Genomic DNA, 22,834 nt, shown 5'->3' with positions numbered 1-22,834 from the left:
GAGCAAACGCATGGCACTTGCTGAGCTTCCTGTAGTGTTTGTATGTGTGCATGTGTTACAAGAACCTTCTTTTCTTTTGTGCTGCAAATACATAGCTTAAATTCCTAAAAATGCTTCACAAGCACAAAAATGCAAAGCAGCACTCTCCATTTGGTTTTTCTAGACTTTGTCTGTCGACCTTGTGAGAAATGCCTGTCCACATGCACATAAACTATCACTGTTCCGGGTTCTCAGGCTTTCTGTTTCAGCTCTTCGCTAACAGTTCTCTGTCGCTCTAACAAAAGGACCAATCCTACAGGAAGAACTATGGTAGCTAAGGAATGGTGAGAGCAGGCAAAATAGTGTTCCCCAGGAAGACCACACCAATCGGTTATCCAACGCCAAAAGGTCAGTCCTGAAAACATGCAAGTAACATTATACAGACTGAGCAGGCTGTATTTACATATTTAAGAATAAACATGCTGAAAAAAAAAAAGAGGCCATAAATGTGAAAGAGAGCAAAGGAGGGGTATTTGTAGAGGCTTGGAGGGAGGAATAGGAAGGCCAAAATGATATAATTATTTATATTGTAATCTCAAAAGTAAAAGAAGCAACTGAAAGATACTTTATATGGAATAACATTTTGGGACTGTTGTGGTTCAGCCTCTGATGAGGACTCATTCGGGCTGCCTCGGATCATGGCAAATGGTCATGGTGGGAACACATGTGAGAGGGAAAGGTGACACAGTGAGACAGGAAGCCGGAGAAACACAGTGGCCAAGTTCACTATACGCACATACGTACATACGTACATACATACGTACATACGTATACATATTTAGACAACAACTCATTCTTCATGGAACCAGTTGTGACCTAAGAGGACAAAGCTACTCCCCCTCAAGGCCACACTGCTTGGTCTGACTAGCTCCCACCATGCCCCACTGACTGGTGTCCCCGCGGCTAGCCGCAGTGCCCCAGGAGCTGAGCCTTTGCCAGATGCCGCCCATGTGTACACTACAACCACCCTGTTAATGTGAACGATTTGCTCACGTGACGAATCAGAAAATAAAGATTTGATGACACATGAGGGTGGCTTGCTACTAGAATCCACATCTTTTGAATCTCCGTATAAATAACTTATTTTTCTTCCCAGCTGACTGGTGTGTGTGAACTTGTGAGATTCTCATAAGGATGAAAATGCCCTAGCAACTTTGTTCAGAAATATCCACGTCAGTATAACTCCAGAAGGAAGTGTGATAGATAAAGTCTGACAGCCATGTATGAGCAGAACCGCTAGGCCAGATAATCAGTATTACAGGGCCCTGTCCCAGTCAAGGCAAACGTAATCCAAATGTTTGATAGCATCATTCTGCAATGAGCTACCTTGAGTATCAAGTGTGTGGATTAAGACAATTTATTAAGTTAATCACTGAAAGTTCCTTTTAAAAAGGCCTCCTAACCTAATATTTGGAAACCACAATAAAAAAAATAAGGCTCACCCTCATATTCCACAAAGGTAAAATGGTCAGAAAAATGGGTTCGGAGTTTAAGATTAAAATCCTGAAACACGCATGCTGAACTGGTAGACTAAAGTTAATGTGAGGACGTGGTGTGAAGGATTATTCGACATAAGCAAGCAGTATGTAAGACAAATTCTCTGCGTTTGGGGTTTGGCGGAACCTCATTACAAGTGACGTCAGAAGCATGCTATTCCTACACTGCATTAGCTCAAGTTATTCACCTGTACTGTAGGCCTACCAGAAAATGAAATTTTATCATAGTAGTTCTTGGAAATATTTTACCTTGCTGTCTTGAGAAAATGAAATCTACCGAGCTGCATGCCAGGAAACTTGCTGCAGAAGTCATTTATGCATGTGAAGACTACTTAAGAAACTCCCCAAGACTCATAGGAAATAGATTTGGTGGTGAAGTGAACTCAATAAAGATTCCAGCAGTGAATGGGAAACCTTGAGTTTTAATTTTCAGAGAACAAAAATATAAAAGAAAAGCCACAAGCAAACCCCAGGATCAGCTTCTAGCACATCCAGGGCAGTGGCGCTGCCTGCTGCCTGCTGCCTGCTGCCTGCTGCCTGCGCGGACACTTGACCCTGGGCTGAGCAGCGACCACACTGCGGGTGCAGCACCTCCATTCACGTGTCTCGCGGGACGACAGCGCATTACATGTCTAACTTCACTTTTATTCTATTAGTCGATCCCTGATAGCTACATGATGCCATGGAAGACGCTTCATTTCCCACTGCCCTTCTCCTTTTACTTGATAGTCCTTTTCTTCCTGATATTTGTCCTTTCTGTGGTATCTTTGTGCTGTTAAAATATTAACATAACCTCCTGGCATGTGTACCCAAGATGAGCAGCTTCACAAAGCATCCATGAGTAGAAGGATTTGTGGCTTCTCAAATGTGGCTGCTCTGGAGCTCTCACGAAGCTCATGTAGGGAGTCCAGGCACCCTTGTAGTTTTTATTAACATGGGAACACTTGTAATATTTGTCCTCTATGTTTGCAAAAGGAGTACCATGTTTTAGGCTATAGCCTGGCAAGTTTAACATTATTAAACTTCATTATTTTTTTTTCAAGATAAAAAGAGAAAGATGGGACCACAGATCACTGAAAATTTTAGAGAACAATTAACTTAGGTCTTTACTTTCACACAATGCTTACAATGGACAACTTAAGAAGTATAATTCTTGACCTTCCCCAGGACTCAAGGAAAATAGATTCAGCCACTGCCACAGCGCTTAAGCCAGCTTTCTATGCTGAGAAAGGACAGGGATCTCAATTACTGTAGAGCATAGCACAGCACAGCCTGTAAACACATACACTACAGTACCTACAACATATACTGTAGCATCCATGATGTAAGTCCTATATTAGCCGTACTATTTGCTATATAATAGAGGAACATTGTAGTAAACCATATCAAATAGACAAAGATAACACCGCCTCCTGTTATTTTCCAGCACGTTTTGAGAAGGCAGATGTGTAAACACTTTCAGTTACTTGAGAAGGCAGATGGTAAACATTTTCAGTAACTTAAATTTATCGTTGTAAGTACCAAAATCAAAACAAAACAATGAGAGTGTCCCAAGTTGTTGGGAAAGGTTACAGGTGGGCTCTCTGCAGTGCCTTTGAGCCCCGACCCTGTCAGCTTCAGGGCCGTGGGCAGGAGCTAGAGCCTCGGTGTTCCTTTCCTCAGTTACAGAGTTGAAATCTGAGCTCTCCAGCAGCCGGTGTTAGCAGTGGTTCTTGGGAGGGAGCTAGACTATAGGCCTCAGGAGGCAGGTGAGTGAGAGACCTCGCTTTTCCTGAGCTTGCTCCTCCATCTTCCCAGTGGAGGGCAGACTAGAAGTCAGGGCTTTTTGTAGTACTGAAGTTCTACACAAGCGTTTCCTTACATTTTTTTCTTAAACAGATTAACTAAGTTAAATTTTTCCATATGGTTGAGAGACGTCAATAGACAAATTGTGTGATGTAACAAGAGGCCATAGAGTTTGCAGGGACTCTGGATTTGTTCCCACATCAAATAGCTCAAGAATTCTATATGCTTGGACAGGCAGGTGTGGGGGAGAGGAGAGGAGAGGAGAGATGAGAGGAGAGGAGAGGAGAGAAGAGGAGAGGAGAGAAGAGAGAGAGACAGAGAGGACAGACACTATTCTTTTCAGCTGCTTTTTGACTTTGTCATTGAGTTTACAGCTCACTGAGGGGCAATTACATTTATCTATGAAAGACTGCAAGAGCAGCAACAACAGGTTGGGCTAGCTGAAGCTGGATGAAGCTGGTTGAAGCCACCAGCATCAGACGGGTGGACAGTGAGGGAGTTCTACACTCTAATAAACAAGAGATCTCAAACAACAACAACAACAAAACCCAACAAAAAACAAAAAAACCAAAACCCTCCTTCTGCTATAATTGCAGCCTGTTTGCTTGGAGGAGATGGGGAACAGCTGTTAAGGGCTCTTTGGCTTAATGATGCCTCTTTGGACACAGTTATTGGGTCATTAGAGAATCGTTCTTTCTCACAGTCTCAAGAGTCACAACCTCTGCTCATGTGTAACGTTTTCTAAACAATCAAACATTTTCATTACAACTCTTACTTATCTTTTGAGCTATCTGCATTCAAAACCAAAATTGCAGTCAAATAATACAACCATTGCTATTTAATTTCATGTAAAGTAATGTCAGTACTTTTTTTAATGGTGTTTAACTAAAGGTCACTAAATTGGTGTAACTGAGGAAATCATTCTTTCCATCATTGTAATTAAAGAACAGATGCATGTGTTCGTGTATATACCTCACACACTCTCTCCAGGTTAATAGATGTTGCTTGGCATACAAGAAGAGTTTTTTGGTGAGTTACTCTCAGGGCTTGACGTTGACAAGACTAGCTGAGAGGACACTAGGGCACGACGTTAAGGCAAGATGGCTCCCCTGTGGCCCTCTGCTGCACTGCTCTCATGGGTCCCACTACCTTGCTACTCACACTGCTTGAAAAGAGCTCTTAGGGCGGTGGTTCTCGATCTGTGGGCTGCAACCCCTCTAGGGGTCAAATGACCCTTCCACAGGGGTTGACTAAGACCAGGGAAAAAAAGAGGTGTTTACATTACGATTTATAACTGTAGCAACTGTGATGTAACATGAGGAGTACAGTTACGGTTACGGAGTAGCAAAGGAAATAATTTTATGGTTGGGATCTGCACAATATGAGGAACTGTATTAAAGGGTTAGAGCCTTTAGACAGGTTGAGAAACACTGACTTAGAGGGGGGTCAGAGAAACTGTCTGGTCAGTATAGTATTGCCATACAAGCATGAGGACGTGTGCATAGTCCCCGGTGAAAGACGGTACTCATGAGGAAGGCTGGGCATGGAGGCAGGCGCTTGTGATTACAGAGCAGGGGCGGTAGATAGGGCTCCCTGACAAGTCCCAGGTTTGTCTCAAAACAAACAAACAAACAAACAAACAAACAAACAAACAACAAAACATGGCAACACCCGAGACTGCCCCCTTGCGTGTATATGAACACACATCTGGAAAAATATGGCCACTTTGCTGTCAGCCTCACTTGTTTTATGGACATGCCTGGAACCACGATCAGTTCCAAAATATCCCCCTGTGGATGGTCCCTGAAGAAACCCTGCTCTCCAGTACCTGAAATTCCACTCCCCGACTCTTCTGGTCACTTTGATTTTTCCTCAGAGAAAAATATCCTTTTATCTCTATTTCTTATTCTAATATCTGTAGACATTTGGCCAACAGTATGAGATATTTCCTGGAAACAGTGCCAATGAATGCCCAAGGACCAATCAAATACCCGGAAGACCTGCATGAAATGCTGAGCTGACATGTAAGCTCAGGAAAAGCTCTCTCCTTTGTAAGAAAAATATCAAAGAGACTTGCGTAATGACATCTGAGGCAGGTACTTGGTTTGCCAGCGAAGCGCTGGGGTTCGGGGTGGCTCTGAGCACCTCCACGCCTGTGCAGCCGCCCTGGGAGGCCGAAACAGAGCGACCGTCTGTGCGTTTCAACAGTACCTCACTGCATCAGGTAACAGCTTAGCAATTCATTTGGGCCATTTGAGATTAAGTCTCCAAAAGCTTAAAAATGGGACTACAAGAATTTTCCTCCAACATTCTGCTCAAAAAACAATGTGAGGCAGTTTCATTTTCACCTATTGTAATTTTCATTGTCTTAAAAAATTGTGTGTGTGTGTGTGTAAGATAGCCTATAGATAGTTAAGAGACTTAAGCCAAATATTTGAGTCATTCTCACCAAAGTGGGGAAATTGGTTGACACAATTGCTTGCTTAGACTCAAATAAGTCCAGCACATGGAGGTTGTCTCCTGCGTCTGTCGATTTTTGACAGCTGTCAGTTTACAGGTCTGATTGCTTTATCTGGGCCTCTCCAATGCCACATTAGTGTCTTCAGAAAATGGGCCGTGAAGGCTGCAGTTCCACTGTCCCAAATCAATTACTGCATTCTTAAACTGGCAGTGTGTTCATTTGCGGGCACAGAGACAGCCGGTGGCGGGGCTGACTGGAGGATAATGCCATGTGCAGCAGAGAGTGCTTCCTGCTTAATGGGTTGGTGTTAAGTAGGTGGGAATGACTTCTAATTAGCCAACAATTGCTGTGTTTTCTAGTTTCCCTCCTTCTCCTCCTCCTGCCGGTCACCAGCTGCCAATCGGCCCCCATTTCTGGATTTTTTTTTTTTTTTTTGAGTTCATTGCTCATTGCACCGGAAGCCTTTGTTTGAGGTAGAGGGCTCCCAGGGCCTCGGCTGCCTGGGAGCCGCCTACCACGAGTAGCAACTGTCAGTTTATTTTATCTTAACCTTTTCATCATTCTGCTGAAACTGATCGGCTGAACCCACCTGAGAGACCTGAGGATTCACTAGCTACAAGTCATTAGCTGGAGTCACTCAGCCCAGCACTTCCCGAAATGCAGTCCACTTTAACCCCGCGCTGCCCCCAGAACACACCAGAAAGCTGGCCCCTTTGCGGCTCAGAGCCGAGCTGACAGCAGATGCGGGCCCCATGAGCCTGCATGTTTTGCTTTGGCCATGGGACAAGGACAGAGCCTCTGTTATTTGCTTAGCTATCGTGATCTCCCTATGGGGAGAGAACATATGAATGTATGTATGTGTGTGTATGTGTACATATATATATATATATATATATATATATATATATATATATATATTTCTGTATTCTACTATGTACAGCATTATTCTAGCTGCAAGAAAAACAAAGGTGAAATTGGACAGCATTTTACATGACTTTATAACATGGGGTGCTAAACCCCGTTCTTTACAAACATGTAATGAGTGGGAACCTTATTTTGTATGCACGTGAAGTGTGATGTTGTTTCTTTTTATATTTATTTTGTGTGCAGCGTGTGTGTGTGTCACAGCGCCCACGTGGAGATCAGAGGGCAACCTATGGGTCCCAGAGATTGAACCCAGGAAGCCAGGCTTGGCCACAGCGCCTTAACCCACTGGGACACCTCAGTAGCTCTACGGTGGCTCTTCTGCAGCTGCGGCTCCCTGTGTTTCACTTACAAGTAACCAGAGGAAAATTTCCCGCACTGTCAGTGGCATTTGGGAAGTCATTTCCTGGAGAAACCACGGGGCCTGTTGTGTCCAGAATGCGTCTAAAGAGCACGAGTGTCGTGGCGAGAAGGTCCTACTGCGTTGCAGGGGAGCGTAGAGCACAGTGAAAAGCAGGGGCGTGCCGGGCTACCGGAAGTCACTCACGACCTGAAATTAAGGGGTGGCAGGGAGGTCACGCTGAGCCACAGCCAACACGGGCAGACCAGCTTGTGAGGGGGAGTAAAACTGGGTGGGAAAAGTAGGCATTTTAGGCAAACTGGGACATGCCAAGTGGTGGCACGGTTGGAAGGATGGGTGGCAAGCGCGGTTAACATTCGATGCACACCTGGGGCTTTTTTTCTTTAAGGGGAGGTGGGGGTGAGTTGGGCTGACGGCTCCAGAGTGAAGGGCATTTGCTGCTCTTGAAGAGAACCTAGCTCAGATCCCAGCACCCACACGGTGACTCAACCACCACACACTTCCAGGGGCTGTGACACACTCTCCTGGTCTCCGTGGGCGCGTGTGGTGCAGTGGCATACGCTCAGGCAGAGGGTTCACACACAAAAATGAGTTTTTAACCTTTAAAAAGAGTCAGATTAATCTAATGAAGGATGATAAAATCCAGGAAACCCTGGACCACAGCAGGGCGGCTCTGAGTGTGAGACATGAGAAACCTGAGCTTCTAAGGCAGGCACGTGTGGGAACCAAGACACCGGCAGAAGGGCTTTCCGCATCTCACCTGTGAATTGCAACCGCTTCCCACAGAACCAATTCGCCAAACAAGCGCTACTCCTTTAAGGGAAACACAGAGTAAAGATATCACAGATGCCAAAAACTGTATGCATGTAACAGACAGAATGAGTTTGGGGATGAGAGTACCTTGTTTTAAAAACCAGTAATGGCGGCAGCAGGGGGTGATATGGCTATATGGCTCATCAGCTAAGAGCACTGGCTGCTCTTCCAGAGGACCTGAGTTCAATTCCCAGCACCAACATGATGGCTCACAACGTTCTGTAATCCAGCTTCAAGTGACTTGACACCCTCACACAGACATACATGCAGGCGAAACACCAATGCACGTAAAATAAATCATTAAAAATTATTTAAAACAGTACATTGGTTTATATATTTTAGTGAAGTGACAGATAGTCAGGGGGAAAAACTAACTTCATGATAAGCTAAAATATCAAGATTAAAGAAACTCAAGATCAGTTCTCATACAGAAATCAAGCTTGAACGGAAAGGAACCGAAAGCAGGCTCTCAAGTCCCACCATTAGAGGTCTGTATCCTTTACTTCCCAGAGCCCTGGAACACTCATTTGTGGTAACTCTATGCCAGCCTAATAGCTTTAGAACAAGTGACCCTTGCATTCCACCTTGGGAAACTGCCTGGGCTAATGAGAAGTTTAAGTTTCCACAGGTCATCTTAAAATACCAATGGATAAGAGAAAATGCAACAGGTCTCCCTGGTTCACCAAGGGATGCTTCTGACTGCAACACTGTTTTCTTGTTTGTTTGTTTGTTTGTTTTCTTCTTCTTGTAAGGCTCTTGAAACAAAAAGGCTGGGTAGGGCCCAGCAGGAAGAACAGGTTGCTTCCTGGACGGCATGTACTGTGTTTGTCTGTCCCAGTTTTGGTTCAATTCTGTGTTTTCAGTTGGTCTTTGCAGAGCAGCTGAAATGATGCTTGAAAAGTCAACCAGCGTGGTCTTCTCAGACCTCTGGATATTTCCTCACATTTGTAATGAAATCCAAAGCCACTCACTGTGGTTTACAGGAACTATTAACCAGCTGCCCCCAAATCCTCTCTCCTCTCTCCCTCTCTCCCACCCTCCCCTTCCCTTCCCTCTCTTCTTATCTCTTCCCCTCTCCCTTCCCCCCTTACCTCTTCTTTGCTCTCACTCCTTTCCCCCTTTCTCCCTCCTCTCCTCCTCTCTTCTCTTCTCCTCTCTGCTCCTCTCTCCCCACACTTCTTCCCTTGGTGCCCACCCCCACTTGCTCCAGGCACACTGTCATCTTGCTATTCTGTGAATAAGCCTAGTCTTTCCTGGATATCCCCTCTCCTGAAGACCTTGCTTTTTCCTTTGCCATGTCTGCTTTGGGGGGCTTCTTAGAAGTTTCTATCTAGAACAGCCCCCTGTACCACTGAGCTCTCTCTCTCCTTACACTGCTATTTTTTTCTTTTTTCATTGTGTTTGCCACTATTTCGAGAGGCTGCCTGCCAGCATCTAAACCTGATTCCATGCCAACAAGATTCCCAAGTTTATAAACTTAAGTGGGAAGTTGAGACGCATGCTCACTGTGTGTGTTAAAGAGAGACTCAGTCTCCTATCCTACCTCACAGACAGTAGGAATCTTGTGTGCCAGGATTCACCTATCAACTTCGTACATGCTAAACTCTGTGTTGGGAGTCGGGGACAGTAATGTAGGGTTACCCAGAACCCTGTCCTATGAGGTATGACATCAGGCAGGGTTTCCTACTGTAAAGCTTTCTTTGCATTTCCCATGACAATAAACTAACCCATTGTTAATTACGTTGTTAAAAACCTTTTCTTGTGGATTTCTTCCTGTTACATGATCTTGGATGGGTAAGTGCAAACCTGACAGAGATTTCCTGCCTTTTGAATTGGGAGTCACCCTTTTGCATCCCGGCTGCTAAGTCTATCCACACATTTGTGCAGATTTAGGTTCCCTACGATGATAATTCTATTAATTGTTAAGTTATCTGTTCAATTTGGTTTATTCATAAATGTAGGTTTTCATTCACGGGTAAATTTAATTTCTGTAGATAGTCTTTTTATTTTTTCTTTCTTTAAATAGTTTGCAAAAGAGTCAAAAGTAATCTTGAAGATTACCTTACCTTATCTCTCACATATTACATTTTACTGAGCAGGCTACTGAGTAGAGAGCTAAAGTTTAAAAAAATAAAAAAAATTCTGTTAGATATAGAAAGTGACAAAATTATGCATAATTATCTATGCAATCACACTTGCCGGGGCTTGAAGATTTTTAGCCGGGAATGCTTGATAACATTTGCATGGTTAAATGAGACAGCAGAAACAATGGGAAGGGCCTCAGGGCACGGTCATCTATTAAAGCATCCACTTGGATTTTCAACATAATTAGTCATATAATTGTGTGCCTAAACTCAGTGGATCCATGTAAGTAATGATCAATTATTAAAAGCAGTGCTCGTGATATTTTTCTCTCTGCCTCCTGCCAATCAGATTACCAAGGAACATACTATGTTCATGTTTCATCACATAAATTTTCAAGTAAAATTAACGGTGAAGCCTTGGGTGAAGCTGAATGAAAGACAGGATTGTGAACTCATTCAGAGGAGGGGTAGCTGATTCAGCCAGGTGGACACCTGTGTTTTTCTAGGGAGTGTTCTTGCTATCAAATCACAACATCATTGAAGGATTTGGTGATATTACCACAGTACTTCTGAGAGTTCAGGAAAGAAGCGCATTCAATTATGTTCATAGCGACTTCAAGATGCATTTCAGAAGTGCTGACAGGGCTCAGAATGGACGGGGCTAAACGGAAGAGATGCACATGCATTCCTTCCCATTAGACCCTGGCCCAGTGTGTCTGACATGGTTTATGGTGCTCAGCCTCAGGAGGCTGCCCTCATCCATCAGAAGTTAGATGGGTCTGTGCCACTTCTCAGGTACTGTGAGAAATTTCTAAAAGAGAAATCACCATTTAAAACATCCAGTTTTCTAGTAATTCTGCCAAAGAATCCAAGTCATCCAATATTCATCTTTATCCAAGAGATAAAATAGTTCTCCCCTGGAAAATGTATGCGAAATGGTCAGCCCTGAAAACACACAAAAACAACATTATACAGACTGGGCAGATTGTACGTGTGAATTTAGGAACACACACACACAAGCATGCATGCACACATATGTATATATTACACATATGTATGTAAAAACTGTTAATGAAAAAAGAGGCCACAAATTTAAAAGAGCAAAGAGGGGTATGCGGGAGGTTTTGGAGAGAAGAAAGGGAAGGGGGAATGATGTCATTTGACATATATTATAATGCCAAAAAATAAGAAAAATTCATGCCCAAGGGAGAGGGATGGTGTAATTATATTATAATTTAAAATATTGTAAAAAATTAAAAACTAAGTTAAAAACACAAGGATCTTAGAATAAGAAAATTTAGAGAAAAGTGAACTTTGGAACCAGGTTATAATTCTAAAGATGAGTTCCCAGTTGGAGAAAGTTTTGGAAGAATTAGAAGCCAAGTTATCAATAATGTGTCACTTCTTTTTTCGGAAGAAATTATGAAATGAGGTGGTAACAGAATTGTCCTAACAGACCGTTACTGGAGATGGGTGACACATACCTAGGGGAGAGGGTCTCATGTCTCCAAGTTCTGCCAGTGGTAGAAGGTTTCATCTACATTCTTAGTATGTCAGACCCATGGCCACAAGTCAAGGGACATATAGCTGGGTGGAGGAGACAAACACTTCTCTGGCAATGAAGGAAATATGGCCAGGCGACAGTCAAGTGCGTATTTTCCGCTGACACAGCCCTGGTGTTAACCCTGGTTTTGCATGGTTTAAAAAACCCAAAGACTGTCCAGAAGCTTCTCAAATTACCAATAAGGACACAATGAGAACAAAACCAGAGCAGAGAAGCACAGCTACATTTTTCGTAGGAGAGGTGCAGTCAGTGTGCTCTGGAAAGTTAAGCCTGGTCACACCGCCAGCTACCAAGCTCTGTGAGCGGAATCTAAAAGAGGGATAGTTTTGTAAGAGAAATCAAGAATTCTCTTTCATGGAGCCAAGCAGTAGCGGAGAAGGGGATTCTCGGAGGGTGGGGGAGGAAGCCCTCTCAACCCAAGGGAGCTGGAGCCACATTGTTATTTTCCAGTGAAGTGAGTTTTAACTTCTGAAGAAATGCTTTCTTCTTTAGGAAGTAACTTGTTACTTGTGTTGTAGAAAAGAGACGGAGGCTGGTGATGTGTATTTGAATGAGGAAATTGAAAATCCACACTCAAATTCTTTCTTTTCCTTTTAGAATTTGGTTGCAATTAAGTATTAGTTTCTCTTTTGTAGATGTTCTCCTTTTGGCGTTATGTTTGTTTCGTATAAGCTGCAGAAGGCAACTTATGCCTGAAGCGTGTGAAATGCAGATTCATGCGAACAGTTTAAATAAGGCTAACGGAAAGGGGGCATGCACTAGTTTTCTTCTTTTGACGTGGGCATGGAACACATACAAATGCATTTTAATGCTTTCTTCCCATTTGTCTCATCCAGTTTGTTTGCTGTGACTAGAAATGAGAGTATAATACAGTATTTTAAGAGTCTCTACCTTTAAAAAAAATCACAGGCAGACCAATGGACTACAGTGCACACTGAAAATTGCCTACACAGATGGCTGACTCAAGTCTCTCACTGGTACTCTGACTGCTGCGGTCCTGGAAGCAATTGAAACAGGCCCTAGGGCTTCTGGAGTCAGAGGGGCCGAAGCAACATGGAAACCATATGGGAGTGGAGATCCAGATCCCACATCTTCTCCTGGAAGCCATGCCTTATTAAAGCCCCAGGGCCAGATGTAGGGTACCTCCTTATGGCATTGGTAAGGAAAGTCCAAGAGATCACCTCCAAACAAAACCTGCCACTCTCAGTTGCTCAGCAGAACTAGATGAGAAGACCCAATGGTTGAAGGCACCACATCCCTTGATTGAAAGGCAGAGAGATCACGCTGGAACGGAAGTGGAAGCTTCCTTGCTGATGGTGCTGAAAGGTGCTGTGTGGGCTTCGTGGAGAGAAAAGGCACCAATAGCTTCACCCAGCTGTGACTCCTATAACACATCATCCTGCCAGAAAGGTGTGCCTGCCAAAGCGATAACTTTTTCTGACTGTTAGAGGGGTAAATAAATGCTCTTTGAGTAGACAGGAAGCTTGCCCCAGTAGGGAATTCTTCCTTGATGATGTAAACACAGAAAAACAAAACAAAATAAAAACTCATGGTTGATGATATCTTCAGCCCTAGTGGGGAAATCATGACTGTTTATTACTTTTGTAATAGCACCAAACTGCCTTGTAATCTAGGTTTATACCCATATACAAGTGCTAATCTCAGTCTTAATCAGAGATGCTTCTCTTTGTAATGAATGGTGGTGAATACAGCGCCGACTGGCTGCTCGAGGTACTGAGAATAGGTGATAGTTGACTGCTTAGCCTTAAACAAGACACTTACACCACTCCCTCAAAGGTTTAGGAACATGGCAGAAGAGGGGGGAGAAAGAGTGTAAGAGCAAGAAGGAAGGAAGAAGGGCTGCGAAATGCTAGCTCTGGCATGATGCAACCAACACAATCACAATCGCACAGGAGCTTTGGCTGCATGCACTTGGCCTGTCCAGTTACATGGATTCAGTGGGGCCTGGGAAGGTCCTGCCTCTCTTTCCCCAGCTACTGGATACTGATGAACTTCTGAAGGAGAGGGAGATATCCTTTGCAGCTAGTTAGCCATGGGTATATCCACTGGACTCCAGTGTTGGTTCCAAACCCATCACTGTAGAGATGGCCCTGGTTAGACTCAGTGAGTTACAAAACACAAAAGACACTAAAGGGGAGAAGGGACTTGTTGGGGAAAGGAGATGTAAAGACAGCTAGGGGGCAATTCAGAGAGGTGGGGGCGATAATCAGAATGTACTATGTACGTGTATAAATTGTCAAGCTGTAGAAAAAGTATCCGATCACAGTAGACTATGAGGGCTTGGTTAGGAATGTGACCTTTTCATATTCCTTAAAAGGGTGAGGTGAGCTTATGAATGAGAAATGCAAGCAAAATATACAGAGGAAAATGCCCTGATTCTAAACTGAGTGCAACGTGAAGCCAACATGAAGGCAGAGCTCAAGACCAAGTCATGGCATTGCTTGCTTTTCTTGAAGAATATCACATAAAAGCAAGATGATAAATGTTCCATCTGTATGAACCTTTACAGGACACCACACAGAAAACAGTGACCTTGCAGTCCAAATAGCTGGCGCGCTCATCTGTTTGGGTGCTTGGAGTTGGTATCTTACTTCTCTAGCGTGACTTACAGCTGGCCTCAAAGAGAAAGTGCATGGAAATCTTGTTACTGATGCTATTCTCAGGACACTGGCATTTGAGTGGCTGTAAGTGCACACCCGCACTAACACTGTTGCTCAGGTGAACGAGGAAAGCTTTTATTTCTGTGTTTCTGGGTCTGTGATTGCAGTATGTATTACTTTTTCCCATAAAACCAAACATTTCCTTGTTTGGGAAGACATCTTAGGTATGGAAAGTCTACCATGTTCTGGAGAATTCAGTAGAATTTCATAAGGCTTTGAGTCATCCAGAACCAATGCAACCAATTAGAGTTGCATTAGGATTGAGTAATTTTACTGAGGTGTAATAAACTTGATTTTTTTCCTCTCAGTTTTTAAACTTGGGAGACTCTCGATGTTGGAAGGGGAGGGCAGGCTGTACGAATCATTCCGACCATCTCCCAGTATCAGGAGAGTCTGAAGGTGTCTGTTCCTGCCGTCTTCCCTAGGAGGCACAAAGATGACAGCGTTTTGCTGGCGAGCCACCGTTCCATTTCATCTGAGGACCTCGGTGCTCCCACGCTCGATTCCCTTAGGGGGTCATGTTCTCTGCTTAGAAGAATATTGACAGTTCTGTGAGCTAATGATTTGTTTGGAGGGTGGAAGTCTCCAAGGTGCCGATAACTGCACAGCTTTCATAATGTATCTTTCAGATCTTTGATCCATTTTTTTTTTCTGAATACACGGGACCCTCAACAGCAAGATTAAAGATGTCTCTTCCTATGAGGAAGGCAAAAGTTGAAAACTTAAAAGCTGCTCAGATTTCCAAATAATATTTTTGTACTTTTTCATTTTGTCAACATCACAGTTGGTGAGCACCATCCTTCATTCATGTGATAATTGGATGGTAATCCAAATAAATGCCGTGGTGTCATGGGCTGCCCAAGGAAGCGCTGAACACAGGTTTTAAAAGCGCTTAGTGTGAACTAGCTTGTGGCCGGGTTTACAGACTCATCTTGAATTCTGTTTGATTCAGACACTTACTTGGGACCCTGTAGGTGTCAAGTATCACATCCTCCTTCCTAGAAAATATGAAGAAGTTGGAATGTGTTTTTGAGAGGCTCATGTTCTTAGCTGAGCAGTTAAGGTGATTAACAAATGGTCATCGTGGAAGATGAAATGAAACGGCTTGGCGAGAAATGAAATGAATGACATTCACCGGGCTCAGAGGAGAGAACATATTCAGATGGGAGGGGCTTCCAGCCTCCTCACCTAGGACCTGGAGTGACTTTCTCCTGGCTGAAGGGGGCTGGTAATCCTTGGGAGTGCTGTGTGGGCAGGGCTGGAGTGGGGTGTGTAGGGGAGCAGCCAGGAAAGAAGGGGTTCAGAAAGGTCAAGAGGCCTCTTGCCAGATCCCATTAAAGAGACAGTGAGGTGTTTTAAGCAGAGTAAAAATGAAGAATATTCTCAAAGCATTTAAAGGCAGATTTTAGTGTACTTTGAACTAAAAACACACATATGCAAACAAGCATGCATGTTTAATAATTTCCTATCGTTTTTTTTTTTCTTCAAGAAGAAAAGCAACCTATTACAATGCGAAATGAATCAGCAGAGTGAGAACTCAGTGCTTATTCATACTTGTCTGCACGGTTATTAATTGGCACTTCTATGCACAGCACTGAGCCACTCGAGATGGACTGGTGATGGGCATGATTCCTACAGCGCTCTGAAAAAGGTCACGTCCTCCCCATGCAGGTTGTGACCATTAGTGTCTGAACCACACTTGGGAATGCACAATTTGCTTTTGCTCCTGAGTCCTTTGGAAGAAATTATAACCTCTCAAAAACTAAAGCGCTACAAATGTAAGAGGTACAGATGAACGCAAGGCAGAAGCCTCTTCAGAAGCTGAAAACAAGGTCCAGGAAGACAGGCCTGCATCTCATCAGAAGACGGCTCCCCATCCCCCAAGCACCAGAGATTTTTTTTTTTTTTCACAGTATCATCTGGATGGCAGAGTTTATGTAGGACAAACCTGGCACCGAGTGTCCCGACTTACCCTCTGCAGACTGAACCTTTACCAATGTAAGACAACTAACACGAATCATCTCCCACCTTTAGTTCCTGATTTTCTAGGTAGAAAACACCAAAGCCTGAGATGTGGGGAACTCCCAGACGTGGAACGAACGCTCACGCATCTGACAATGAGCCAACTCTACAAGCAGCCAACTAGTAATTACTTGGGGATGTTTTAGGGGCAGTTGAAGATATGGAACTTAGCTGTGTGTTCTGTGATTTTGCCATCTAACTGAATGTGAGCTTAAAATGAAGCTTCCCCTTGTTTCATGAGGCCACAGCGTTAGCTGGTGCCTTCTACCCTGTGTGTGTGAAATCCTTTGTGCATAACTTACTGTTTTATTTTATGTGGAATGTGGAAACAGAGCCTCACCCCCTCCAAGTGATCTAACTAGGAGATACCTTGTGAGGTTTCCGCTATGATTTCACTGGAAGTTTTTTTTTTTTTAATTTACAAATTATTAGAAATATCTTACACTAAAAAGTTTGGTACTCAGGGTGGGCAAGATGGCTCAGTGGGTAAGGGTGCTTGCCACTGTTTGGTGACCCGAGTTTCATTCCTAGAGTCTAATGAAACTCACTTTCAAAGCTGAGCCTTACACTTGCCCTAGTTATTTGTGATAAAATAATTTAATCATTCACAACAAAAAGTAGTATGAAGAAGTATGCTATAAAATATTCCCCAGATACCCAAGTTCAAGACAATAAAACTTTAACTACTGTCAGTAAAGTACATCACGTATACACGTGTGTGTCCACAGCTCTCATCTGTACGTCATGTGAGTGGATCTTATTAAAGAGCATGAGCTCTTTGGTAGGGCAGACCACTCCTACTGTTTGTTTTATGATTCTCCTAAATGTTGCTGGTACCACACAGCACGAGGACTCCACCCACCTCCAAGCCATGAGGAGTGAACAGAAACAAAATTACCAAGCAAACTGAAGTCACCAGTGTGCGAATGAGCCTTTCCAACAGATGCCTTAGCCACTGAAGATGATTGATACAGGCTCTAAGTATCTCTGGAAACCAAAGACTTACCCAGAATCGGGTCATATTGCACGTGAGTTCTAGTCTCCTTCCAGGACAGCAGGCAGTTGAGGCTCTTCACGTCGGCAGATTCGATATAACCCATCATGGTGAGCATCATCTGGTGGGCTCTGGCTATCCCATAGTGAACTTTGGTTTCATCCATCAGCCCTCTTTTCATGAGCTCCATCGCGGTGCTGAAAGCTTGCTGGAAGAGCTCGGAAGCCTGGCTGTACTGGCCCTATTGAGGAGGAGAGAATAAAAACCATTTTTTAAATGTCTTACCTCACCCCATGGGTTTGGTCAGCTCACCCTGGCACACCCGTCCTTGAAGAGAGACAGTTGGCAAACTGGCTTTTCGTCAGACAAGGCCACCTTCTTTGAGTACTGGTTACCCCATGATTGAACCTTGACAGTGATTTAGTCAGAAAGCTGATCTACAGCTGAGACACTACAGGCATGGAAGCAGGAGGAGGTTGGGGAAAAGTGAGCCAGCTGCCACTGATTTCATACATTTTTACTAGTTATAGCACTGAATTAGCCAGTGAAATATATTTGATTGTCTTTTGCTTTTATTTTCAGCAAGAGGGCATTCGATGTGAAGCCAGTGACCATGGCTGATGACTGCATCTCTCGGTTGCTTCTGGTCACTGCTTCTCTTTTCTTAGATGCAACTGCCATTGTAGCTGAGAACACGGGGGAGTCTAGATTTAAAACACATGACTGTAAAATGGTTAGAACAACAGTAATTGTTTAAATATCTATGCCTTGGCTAAATTTATTGTTATATTTCAAATTTTAAAAATTTAAGATGTTTTTTCCTTGTGGTCCTCTTTACCTGCTCCGAAAGGTCTTGCTCAAATAATAGCATTTGATTTGCACACAGAAGTATCAAGGCCAGTAGCAAGTGCTGCATATTTGTCATTAGCTGTCACATGTCACTTCTGAGGACAACTGAGGAAAAAGGGACTTCTATCTCTTCCAAATATCTTCCCCCAAAATCACACATAGGCTTTTCCTTAAAGGAGAAAATTGCTACCAAGTTTGACTTGTACTTTTGGAGATTCTTTAGGACAGAAGTTCCATTTTTTAGACTTAACACTCTTGGGGTTCCCATCCATTTCTGTCCATCACCTCCCAAGTTCCTGCTCCCACAGCCGTCATTCTACAGCTACAGCACAGCAGGACTGCCACTCACAGCAGCCTGTTCTGCACTGGGGAATCACGACAAAACACTCAAGGGCTCCACACACAAACACAAAGATAAAAAGAAGAGGAATGTTAATCTTCCTGATTTGGTCATTCAATAGTTCCTACCTAAAACAAACAAACAAACAAACAAAACCACAGTACACATGTATAAAACCAAATAAACAGTGTGTCTGAGGACATGGCTCAGTGGATTGCGAGCAGGAGGACTGGAGTCTGAGTTCCCAGCATCTAGTTAGGAGCCACAGCCTGCCTGCAATCCCAGAATTCAGAGGTGGCGGCAGGGATCTCCAAAAGTACTGGTTGTCTAGATTCATCACATCGTCAAGCTCTAGGTTCAGGCAGAGACAATGCCCCAGGAAGCAAAGTGAGAGGGACTGGGGAAGACACGTAGCTTCGAACCCCGGCCTCCATGTGCGTGCGCAGGTGCCAGCTCATGTACCCACACAGCTGTGCCTTCCTGCATGCGAACACTCGCACACATGCAGGAAAACAACTGAAAGACATGTTTACACAGAAGCTGTGGAAGAGAGGAAACAGGATGGGAGTCTGCTATGGAGGGTCCTCTGCAAGGCTCTACCCCACAGGGCATCAAAGCAGATGCTGAGACTCAGGACCAAACTCTGGGCAGAGTGCAGGGAGTCTTTTTTTTTTTATGTTGTTGTTGTTATTATTATTATCATTTATTACAATTTATTCAATTTGTATTCTGGCTGTGGCCCCCTCCCTTGTCCCCTCCCAATCCCTTCCTCCCTCCCTCATCTTCTCCCATGCCCCTCCCCTAGTCCACTGATAGAGGAGGTCCTCCTCCCCTTCCATCTGATCCTAGTCTATCAGGTCTCATCAGGACTGGCTGCATTGTCCTCCTCTGTGGCCTGATAAGGCTGTCCCCCGACCCCCGCCTCAGGGGGAGGTGATCAAAGAGCCAGCCACTGAGTTCATGCCAGAGACAGCCCCTGTTCCCCTTACTAGGGAACACACTTAGAGACTTAGTCTATGGGCTACATCTAAGCCGGGGTTTTTAGATCCTCTCCATGCATGGTCTTTGGTTGGGGTATCATTCTCTTCAGGGGCCCCAGGGCTCAGATTTATTTTTGGCTCTGCTGGTCTCCTTTTGGTCTCCTGTGCCCTCCAGGTCTTTCTATCTCCCCCTTCTTTTGTAAAATTCCATGCATTCTTCCCAAAGTTTGGCTATGAGTCTCAGCCTCCTGGAGGAAGAGAAAGGCGGGATTAGAGGGACATGGAGGGGACAGGAGCCCCACAAGGAGACCAACAAAATGAAAAGATATGAGCCCAGGGGGTCATGCAAAGACTGATGCACCAACTAAGGACCATGCATGGAGAGGACCCTCTGCTCAGATGTGGCGGATTGGCACCTCAGTTTCCGTGTGGATCTCTGAGGGAGGAGATCAGGGGCTGCCTCTATCATGAACTCAGTTGACTGCTCTCTGATCACTCACCCCTGATGATGCAGCCTTGCCAGGACACAGAGGAAGAGGATCCAGGCAGTCCTGATGAGACTTACAGGCTATGGGCAGATGGCAATAGTGGAGAAGTCCCCCTTTCAGTGGACTAGGAGAAGGGGATGAGGGGAAGAGGGAGCATGGGTGGGGCTGGGGGGAGTTGAGGGAGGGGGCTTCAATCAAGATATATAATGAATAAATTGCAAAGAAAAAAGTTAAAAAATTCTTCAAAAACAAACAAACAAACAAACAAACAAACAAACAAACAAACCCATGGTTGAACACTCCTTTCAAAAGAAACTTTACAGGAAAGAAAGTTTCGAAATAAAATTTAAGCCATATTCTCATACATTGTGAAAGAAAAGAGAACTAAAACCGGCATGACTGCATCTTCAGGCACACGCCAGCACAGATGGAAGCAGCTTCACCTCCACAGTTCTCCTGTGCAATGGGCTGTCTGAGGAGTAAGGAGGTCCCTGCCCAGGCGAGGACTGACTACTCTCACATGCAGCCCATGTGACACTGCACATCCTGCGTCCACAAGGGCAGCCTAGGCGGGCTCCCTAGTCAGCTATCCCTGCTACCAAATTCCCTGAGGGACGCAGAACCTCTTTGTATTGTTTTTATATTATCATAAAGCGTTAGTTATAATGAGAAATGATTTGATTAAAACTGTATCAAAGGTGGCATCTGTGTTCTAACAATGTATGGTTGAGAACCATGAGAAATATTAAACATGATGAAAATGCGCATTATCTTCATAGATAGCAATGAAATAGGACAAACAACACACACACACACACACACACACACACACACACATCACAATTTGGCCAAAGATAACCTTAAAAAAAGCATAAATTAAAGTGTCTAACTGCTCCTCTTGTATTTCTAAGCTTTAGGCTGTTTATTGATTTCAGTTTATAGTTTTTTTTTTTTTTTTTAAAATCAAGGGCTATCTATTTAAACCTCCCAGAATTATTTAAAGACATATGTTAAAATGAACGCGTGCATTCTCTTGGTCAGTCATGGGACAACCACTGTGTGTGAGGTCATATGGCAGCCGGTGATGCCGAGCAGCAAGAGGAGGGACAGGTGGCTTGCTTTTAGAGAAAGTAGGAATGCCTGAAATGGTGATTGGGCCTTATTTAACACAAGTGTTAAATACTCCTAAAAGTATCATTAGGTAGTTGTCCTTGCTTCCAACTGTGCCTTGTATCCCATCTTTGTATTCATAAACTGTCATAAAACACCACCAATGAAGATTTCTCTAAAATTCTGTCAAGTAAATGCAATATTAATTTTTTCAGATGTTATCGTTTAAAAAAACATAGCTTTTAGGAATGAGTTTTCTTTAATGTTTATTGTATTTTCAGATTCTTAATTCTTTTTTAAACTTTTCTTCACAATTTATTCATTATATATCCTGATTGAAGGCCCCTCCCTCAACTCCCCCAGTCCCACCCTCCCTCCTTCCCCCCCATCCCCTTTCCCTAGTCCACTGAAAGGGGGACTTCTCCACTATTGCCATCTGCCCATAGCTTGTTAAGTCTCATCAGGACAGCCTGGATCCTCTTCCTCCATGGCCTGGCAAGGCTGCATCATCAGGGGCGAGTGATCAGAGAGCAGTCAACTGAGTTCATGATAGAGGCAGCCCCTGCTCCCCTTACTCAGGAAACCACATGGAAAATGAGGTGTCAATTGGCCACATCTTAGCAGGGTGTTAAAATCAAACAGATTATGGTCATCCATAAAGAAATAGAGGAAGATAAAGTCAAATAGATTCTCAATTCTTAAAAAATGCTTACTATATACAATCTCTTCTAAAACTATGCAACTTTCTAAAGTTCCTCTTTGTTTTCAGTTCATCTCTATTATGAATTTCTCATGATTCTAGGGGTCAGCTCTGACCATCTTACTTATGGCTTGAGATTGTGTAGCTAATTATGGATGCATTCATGCGAAGACAACTCCAACCAATCCTCTGAAAGTCTCCACAATTCCAGACTGAGATCTCAGTGATGTCATACAGCAGAAACAAAGCTTATGATAGAATTTTCATGGACTGTTCTGCTTCTTACCGGATCCTCCTCCTTGTTTAGAATGTCGCTTTGCACAATTATCAAAGTCATAATAAAGGGGTGTTTTCTTAGCACCCGGAGATCCCCCCCCTCGTGTCTGTGTGTGTGTGTGTGTGTGTGTGTGATCCGTTTCTCTGTGACTGTGAGCTTTCATGTATCATGGTACACATGGTACACACTTTCAAAGATCAATTTTCTTCTTCCACCATGGGTTTGGAGGATCAAACCCAGGTCATCAGACGTCTGTAGCTGCTAGTCTAATATAGGAATTACCATTCTTTTAACCGTTATTATTTTTAGATCTTACTAAGGAATGAAAAATCTCATAAAGGGCAGGTACTTGATTATCTCCCCTAAAACATTCTCATTTGGCAACTTTATATTGATTATAAATTTTCAATTAACATTCCACTAGAAGGTCACATCTAGAGAGTGGTGTGGGAGGCTCGCTTTACCTGATTTTACAATAAAATGTTAACTAAGATAAAGAGGATGATGGTTACTATTATTTAGTTTTATTATTTTTTTTGAGACAATGTTTCTCTGTGTAGCCTTGGCTGTCCTGGAACTCACTCTGTAGAGCAGGTTGGCTTCAAATTTACAGAAATCCACCTGCCTCTGCCTCCCTGAGTGCTGGGATTACAGGCGGGTGCCCCTTCGATAAAGACTATTTTTAAGATGCACTAATTTAAATTATAAATTAATTACTGTAATCACAGAAGATGCCAATTTCAGTATCCTTTTCCTTCCTTCCTTCCTTCCTTCCTTCCTTCCTTCCTTCCTTCCTTCCTTCCTTCTTTCCTTTCTTTCTTTCTTTCTTTCTTTCTTTCTTTCTTTCTTTCTTTCTTTCTTTCTTT

At 43.6% G+C, this 22,834-nt stretch overlaps 1 protein-coding gene across 3 annotated transcripts in view; it reads right to left on the bottom strand.

The window, feature by feature from the left end:
• Ttc29 (tetratricopeptide repeat domain 29) overlaps positions 1–22,834 on the bottom strand; it is a 187,679-nt gene that overhangs the window by 48,504 nt on the left and 116,341 nt on the right. For all 3 annotated transcript variants that reach the window (XM_060393192.1, XM_060393193.1, XM_021649657.2), the window contains exon 10: positions 17,237–17,465. In XM_060393192.1, the coding sequence (XP_060249175.1) occupies positions 17,237–17,465 (229 nt within the window). The remainder of the gene's footprint in view (positions 1–17,236; positions 17,466–22,834) is intronic.

The sequence above is a fragment of the Meriones unguiculatus genome, chromosome 10, assembly GCF_030254825.1.
Source record: "Meriones unguiculatus strain TT.TT164.6M chromosome 10, Bangor_MerUng_6.1, whole genome shotgun sequence".
Classification (NCBI taxonomy): domain Eukaryota; kingdom Metazoa; phylum Chordata; class Mammalia; order Rodentia; family Muridae; genus Meriones; species Meriones unguiculatus.
This window is presented reverse-complemented; position numbering and strand designations above follow the sequence as displayed.